At 43.0% G+C, this 8,069-nt stretch overlaps 1 protein-coding gene across 3 annotated transcripts in view; it reads right to left on the bottom strand.

The window, feature by feature from the left end:
* Nucleotides 1-314, bottom strand: part of RABGEF1 (RAB guanine nucleotide exchange factor (GEF) 1) — an 11,627-nt gene extending 11,313 nt beyond the window's left edge. For 2 of the 3 annotated variants that reach the window (XM_010024409.1, XM_010024412.1), the window contains exon 1: nt 134-312. In XM_010024409.1, the coding sequence (XP_010022711.1) occupies nt 134-312 (179 nt within the window). Of the gene's footprint in view, nt 1-133 lie in introns of all 3 variants that reach the window. The other variant, XM_010024413.1, reaches the window with a different exon arrangement.
* Between the last annotated feature and the right edge of the window lie 7,755 nt (nt 315-8,069).

Below are 8,069 nucleotides of genomic sequence, written 5' to 3'. Positions count from 1 at the left end.
CTGGAAAGGTCAAATTTGAGAACTTGTGATGAGACTGAGCCAGAGCAAAAAGGACTAGAAAATAGGAGATGGGAATGGTGTTTGGTGAAGTCACTCTGCTGTAGGAGATGAAGGAATAAAGAGGGCTCTTTACCGCTCTGCCAGCTCCCAGTCCTCTTGAATCTGTTTCTGCCTGGCCTTATGGTATTCCTCTCTCCAGCACTTGGAGCAAAATCCCTGCCAAGCAGGATTGCCATAGTAACCACATCCCTTCTTGCACAGTAGCTCCGACTGATCAACGTGAATCCCTCTGCGTTCAGATTTCAGGCTCATTTTCTTCCTGTTTAAAGGGAAAAAGGTTAAAGACACAAACATGACAGCAGCCTGCTAGAAATCATTCCTATTCAAGGCTTGCCTTTTAGAAAGGAGTAATCTGTTTTAATTATTTAATAGTGCCATAACAATAAAATAAAGACCAGGGGAGGAAGGGTGCAGTTACACAATCACACAGCCCTGAAAGCCAATTGCAGCATTATTGTGTTTGCACAGCGTTGACCTGCAAACAGTCCCAGCCAGCCTAGAAAGCAGCACCAGTCACAGCCAGCTACTTCCACACGTGAGAAAAGGCTCTGCCTTACATCTAATCTTTAATAAATTAAACAACCAACTTGTTGTTCTAAGAGGCACAAAGCAATGGAGGAAAAGAAACACAGAAAGTTACAATCACCAAAGGGAGCAAACTGAGTAAGAGACAAACCCCAAATAGGTTTGTGTTCAGGCTGAGACTGTCTCTGCAAAGAATCACACCGGTGAGACTTCAGGTAGCAGATTTATGGCCCCAAAGAACGCACCTTCACAGCACAGTGGAGCATCACAGCTAACCCCGCAGGGCACATGAGCATCTCCACTTCCCTTAGCACTCAAGTTACTCCAGAGTTAAGCTGGGCACCTGTATACAGCACAGCTCTGCAGAACTTATATATAGTGCCTGCAACAAAAAGATTCATTCTCATGCCTACACCACCACTATGCAGAGCCTGTCTTCCAACAATCCAGCCCTCCCTTTTCTTCCCTTGCTTGACAGAAACCATCCCACATGCCAGCTTGCTCCCAAGGGCATTTCAGATAGTTCCAATTTTAAATGCTGGAGGGAGATTGAGATGAGCTCTTGGGCAGAAGCTCTTCCCTGGGAGGGTGCTGAGGCGCTGGCACAGGGTGCCCAGAGGAGCTGTGGCTGCCCCATCCCTGGCAGTGTTCAAGGCCAGGTTGGACACAGGGGCTTGAAGCAACCTGCTCTAGTGGAAGGTGTCCCTGCCTGTGGCAGGGGTTGGAGCTGGATGGGCTTTAAGGTCTCTTCCAATCCAAACCAGCCTAGGATTCTGTGATTTATTTTAGGAGACAAGCAGCACAGGTTCACCTGCAAGTTTAAGGTCTGCATATTAAAATACTGACATCTGGATTGCAATATTGACATAAACAGACACTAGAGATATCACAGCACACCCTGGAAAGCAGGTCTTGGTCACAAGCCCAATCCCTTTTTCTCCTGCAAATCTCAGCAGAGAATGCTTCACATAAGCTGAGCAAGCACCCTGGCAATTTGGTTTCTTGCTCTCACATTCATAACCAAAGGCATGCCTAGGACATACTTCCTCCACCAAGAAAACAGGAGATTCTTAAACCAACAGTGCTCCGAAGTAAGATCCTGCCCTCTCCTCCAGCATGTTTCTTAAGATCCCACAAAGAAAATAGAAAACACATGTATGAAAAGCAAGATGAGACGTGATTTTCTTAAGTTGGACAATGTCAGCAACTGTCAGAGCAATCTTGTCTTTCCCAGAGATTCATAACGAGCCCTAAGTTCATATGTTTGAGGGATCTGGGTCTCTGGTTGTTCATGCTTCTGCCCAGCAAAGGTTTCTCACTCGTGGAAGCTCCTGCACTCAACAGTCTCAGAAAGAGCCCCAAACTCTCCTCTGGACCATCCCACAACACACATGCGATACAAGTGTCACTACCAAAGGTAGTTTTCTCCCATAGGAAGTAACAACTCTTTTGTTCCAAGCTGAATTATCAACCTTTTTAAAAGACTGATAGTGTTTAACATTTCCCACCAACCTAAAGTTATTTTAAGGAAAGTAACAGGAAACACGTATGATCTTTCTGAGGGGGGAACAAATTCAGTGTTCCATCTTATATAAATAAGTGTTAAGGCTCATTCCAAGAACAGCTTTTCTATCTTTGAAAGAAATGAGTCTCTAAAAATACTCTCATTGTAGGGATGGGTATATTAAGGGAATCAGTTTCTTAATGACATCATTTATAATGACACATCCCATTTATATAGACAGAGAGCAGCTGAATATTGTTTCTTTCCCACAAAAATGTCTGCCAGTTAAACAGACATTAACACACTGCCGCAAAGCAAAATGAGAACCAACCAACTACATCTTAAACATCTGAGTTTTACTTCAATCCCACATGGACAAATTAACAGGGAAATCAGTACACTGCCTTCACCAAACCATTCTAGTTTCTGTACTAGCTTCACTTTCCGATTCCTCAAGGAAGGTCTTTATGTTGACTGTAATGACACAGAGATCTGCTGACCAACAATCCAGCTTCCAGACCAGAAATCAAACAGCAAACGTTTGTCCACTGCACAGCCTGGGACGGAAATTGCATGTTGGCACCGTTTGGAAACACAGCCCATTCTCAGAGCATCACGCATGCCCTTTATCATCAACTCTGCAAAGAATGGGGAAGCAAAAGCTTGAAACTCTCCAGTTGCTCCTGATTCAGCTTAAATACCACTTCCTAAAACCACAAGCTGCAGCAGCATTTTGGTTAGAGATTTCTGTTGGAGGTGCCTGTACTAGGAGAAACCACTACACATAGAATTTCCACTACTGCATTACTGTAAAGCTGATCAGCCTGGATGTTTTCATTGTAAACTACAGGGAGCTATAAATACACAGTGGGTAAAAGTATCTCCATAACAAACTTCAGAGGAATACTGCACCCATCTCTATCACCCCAGGAAATAACACCCTCGCTCCTATCACCCACTCATTGGGGTAAGTTACAACAGTCTGCAGGCCAATTTCATGACTTCAGGTGTCTGTTCTTATCCAAAATCATGATGAATTAGCTTTCTGTATCCCCAGAGCTTTAACCACCACAGTTACCTCTGGCACCCTGCTAGCTTCGTGTACATTAGAACTAAAAGTAGGGTTCTGTTCAGTGTCAGAGTTCAGCAGCTTTCACTGCAGTAAGCAAAGCAGGTCACTTAGTAGCAAGATTTTTCTCCTTCTTGCTTTCTTTCAGGAGGGGTTTGTAAATAGCCACAAAGCCAAGCCACTAGAAAGCAAGTTGTTCTGCCTCCTCCCCTTCAAGCATTTTCAATTGCATCAGTTTTAGATCCAGGGACAAAAGAGGTCACCCTGAACCAACATGAAGGAATCACATGCTGCACTTGGAGCAGAGGCTCTCTGCTTCCTTTAAACACAGGCAGGCACCACACTAAAAATTTCACAGCCAATTTCTGCAGGGCAGCATTCACATTTAAAAGAACAGAACAATTCAGTATGTTTTAATAAACTGAATATGAAAAATCCATCTTAAGGCAACTTTCTGCAACTAAATCACTGTAATTTAACGATCTTCCATTCCTAAAAATGTTTTACTGGAACGTTTTTAAGCTGTCTGCCCAATGGTTCCTCTGTGATTCTATCAAAGCTGCAGCTGAAAACACACGTGCAAACAGGACAGGGTTTTGGTCACCGCAGTCACAGGAGCAGACATCTGAGCCAAAACCAGAAACCCCAAGTTTTCTACAAAATCCTGCTGGCCAACAGCCACATCACTTTCCCTGTGATCATACTTCATCTACTTCAATCCAGCTTTGAAGATTTACTAAAGGAAACAGAGAAAGAGTTAAGACACAGGAAACATTTTTGTTACAAGTAGTAAAAGAACAACTACGAAAGGGTTAAGGTCAGCCAGGAGCGGAGGAAAGTGGAAAGGGTTTTCTTAAGAAGTGTTTTCCATTGACCTGAAGGGCATCAGCATTCACTGAATGCAGGTGCTTAATAAAACCTACATTCTAGTTTCCAAGGATTTTCTAGTTTCAGCTCTTGGGAGGCCAAGTTTTTCATGGGAAGCAGTGATGATACATCTAAACCTACAAAGGGATTCCATCAAAGCGTTTGGTCTTCAGGCAACATTTGCAGACTGCAATCTACAATCTTAATTCCCTGCACACTGCTGGGAAACAGCTATAGAGACCAGAACACAACCTACAGCAGTCACCAAAGCTCAGGCAGCAACACCTTCCTTACATCCCACCCAGAGAACACCCAACCTCTGACATCTTGAGTGCTCATATAAAAAGACAGTGAAGTTCACCACCAGCAGCACCGAATGAACGAGACTGCACTGACCCAGAATTGGGCAACTATTTTACTACTTTTTTTATCTGATGATCTTCCATGACATTCCCATGGGACTAAAGAGAAAACCTTCATAAGCAGTGCTATTTCACAATTAATACTATGGCATAAGAAGAGAGCTCAAAAGTTTGTTAACACCTGATGATCACACGTGATACCTTGATCTGCAGGCCAGTTACATAAAGCACAAAACTAGCTTTACATTTGCAAAAGGTGCTCTCCCCTCCAATTATAAATCCATAAATTCATAGGCCATTTTTGTCATGTCATTAATGTCACTAATGGTTCTGACATTATGGACTGAAGCAGCAGCAACGGACTGAAGCAGCAGCAATTACTGCTTGAGGACACCGTACCTTTCAGATCAGACTCAACGCTCTCAACAACAGCAAACTCCAATTTTCTCACAGAATCCATGATTCTATGAATTTTCACACAGACCAGATTATAAAAGAGCTGGAAAATTCACAGTAAACTTACTAAAGCAGATATCATAGTGCCAGCAAAGAGCAAGTGCATTCTCAGCTTTAATGTGGTATGGAAAAGGGGCTCCCTTCATCAAAGAGGATCTGTCACTAAGGGCAGATTTAATACACACCTGGAAGAGACTCCACTTACGTAACAGAGTCTTTCCAGCGATAAACCCAAGATCATTTTCCTAACACATTAGGGTTTCTAAAGACTGCAGACACAGCTTTGGCTTCAGGAAAACCACTGTGTGTGAAAGGACGGATAGGAGTAGTACAGATTTATCACCAGCTTGTATTTCTTGTTCCTTTCTGGTACCTACCTACCTTCCTTCCCAGGGGCTGAGTAAGCAGATACCCTTCTTGTCAATGCAGATTGCATCATGGCCACAACGACAAGATACTGACTTCTCCATAAACTATTTATCAGTCCTGGATTACTCAGGTCACCTTTGATAGAAGAGCTGGTTGAAAAAACTCAGATATCAAAGCTGAATAGGAAGAGGTCTCATTTAGTCAATTCATAGATGCCTTTAGTAAGAGGTAATTGCTAGTCAGTTTATAATTACTACAAGCTACGAAAATCAGTTTCTAACTAACTCTGTGTGCTAACACCAGAAATGAAAGTGGTGGCTTTGTAAGGCTGTTCTACGAATGACTTTCAATATTGGTAACAAAGTTCCTTGAACTTACCCCAAAACAGGAAAAGGCTTCATGTAACAGACTGAGAACAGGCAGGCTGCCACAAAGGTATGAAACTGCCTTTGACTTCGACAGCCTATTTCAGCCTTCTACACTTTGGACCACAAACCCATGTCTCCTGACATGTGAGTTCGTCCTCCTGCTTTTGGTTTGGGTTTTGCTTGTTTTCTTTCAGCTCTTCACCTTACTTTACTCCCTGAAACCAACAGCCTTCTCAAAACAAATCTTGGCACAGCTATTAGCAACTGAAGCAAACGTGATTTGGCTTTTCAAGTTTAAGTCTTCATAGCACTTCATGAACAATGTGCATTCATTCTTCTCATTAAACAGTACCAAAGTGCTCTGAAGAGTGTTCACAATGCCTCTTGCAGTACCATTCAGTGCAACTGTCTGGTCCTTAGTGGCCATCCCCAGGCAGGAAGAGAATTAAAAATGGGGAAGTCTCCAAACAGACAATTCTTACATTAACAGTTGCTGGTTTACGTTTTACTGGTGCCTGAATAGATCATCACACTTGACAGCAGATCAGGAGACCTAAAATCACATGCAGCTTCAGTTACTGAACATAAATTTACAAGGCGGGTTAGAAAGTACATCAAAACTGAGGGGTGGGAAGACGGGATTGGGTTAAAACTCTGTATTTTGCCAATGGGAAAACATCCTTAAAATAGTGCGTTATTTATTCCAAAGAGCAACCACTCACTCAAATGTCACAAAATTCCTCAGAGCCACCTAAGTGCTGAAACGTGCATGATTCATGTGCAACCCTGAACATTCCAGCATGTAATTAGCAGAAGGATAATTAACTAATGAGCTAACTTCCTCTAAAGGAAAGGGTGGAGCAACACGATCCAAGAGGTTCAGAACAGAAAATACAAAAGCCATTAGACAGCTTAGGAATTAGGAAGGGAACATGGTTGCTGCTTGCAGAATGTGAGTCTTCACAGTTTCAAAGTGCATCTTTCTTGCAGTTGAGACGTTTCAGCTGCAGTAGTTGTTTCCTGGTATAAACAGTGCAGGTTGCTAATTAATGATCCTGAGGAGAGAAGTCATTAGCTGCAATGATAGACACACAGTCTCATCAGCCACCTGAAAATAACCACAGTTTGGAGCTGTAATTTGGCAGGGGAAATTGCAGCCACCACTTCTAACCTCTGAAACCAAACGGCCACAAGGCTTCACCACTCTACCCACAGAGCTTCCAACCTACTTCAGCTTGAAGATGTGTCTTCCCCTCAAATGTCAGTACAGACCTTAAGCTACAGTATTGTTTGTCCACGTTGAATCCTTAGCTCCAGCCTGCAGCACTGGCCACTCAACTAGGAGTAACACGGATTGATGAATGAACAGGCTCTGCCTCACCACCTACATGTGACTCATGATTGTGCTTCTAAATGAAATCACAAGAAACATCTGAAAACTGCTTTGTGCTGTTTGACTGGGAAAACAAGAATATGAAGAGAATTAGCTAAAACTTGTAAAACCTCCCCAGAGACAGCAGTGATGCAGCTTCTACATGCTCCATGCTTTTGGGCAACATGTCAACCACCCTCACCTGGATACACAAGAAAACTTCAGGTTAAAACCTCAGAGAAAAACTGCAAAACATCTTATGCACTTTGTACCCAAGTTGTTACCGACAGTGCTTTAAAGGACTCCACAAGCACAAGATTTTTTGGTGTCATTTTAGGTCACAAGCAGTCCAGTATCAGAAAGAAATAAACAACACCCATAATTGGCGTCATACAGCAAACATCAGGAGGGAGCCGAGACTGGTCTAGATCAGATAACCCTGCAAACCAAGATTAAATACCAGAATCATGGACTATCTTTAAGCTTATAATCACGGTTTGTTACATGAAGTCATCTTAAGAATTGGTATAATTGGATTTATATCCTTTTCTTCCCTTCTATTGTGTCTTGGTTTTGGTTTTTGTCAGCAAAGCATTCCATTGAGTTACAATTCTCTCCCTAATCCTGTAAAACACTTGTGTAACCATGTCCAGAAGGCCAACAATTCCTGAGTAAAGCACTGTTCCTGGAAAACACTACATCCTTCTGTGCTGAGCTGTCCCAAAGGAGTCTCAGGTAACTGAAAAGCCAAGAGCTGCTCCATATACATCCCATGAGGAACTGCCAATACAAAGCACCACTCCAAAGAATACCTCCACGAGCATGAGACCAAACAAGAGAAGCAGGGAAAGTTGATAGTGGATTTAAACCACAGCCTCCCTTTTTCCACCCTTTTTCCAAAGCTATGCAGTACCACTAATTCCCAGCACTGGGCTCTATCAGAGCCCCACTCAGCCACCCAAAATGAGTTTCATTTTGCCTGTAACAACCCCCTCACACAAGCACCAGTGCCCCTGCCCAGACCAGCAGGATTTAAGCCAGAGTTAAACCACCTCCTCAGAGGTTCTGTTACTCCAGGTGTGTCATTGCTCTTTCAACACCTCACACACCCTCTCTG

The sequence above is a fragment of the Nestor notabilis genome, unplaced genomic scaffold (assembly GCF_000696875.1).
Source record: "Nestor notabilis isolate BGI_N333 unplaced genomic scaffold, ASM69687v1 scaffold8721, whole genome shotgun sequence".
NCBI classification, from domain to species: domain Eukaryota; kingdom Metazoa; phylum Chordata; class Aves; order Psittaciformes; family Psittacidae; genus Nestor; species Nestor notabilis.
The sequence above is the reverse complement of the archived record's forward strand: the minus strand, read 5'-3'. Positions and strand labels throughout refer to the sequence as shown.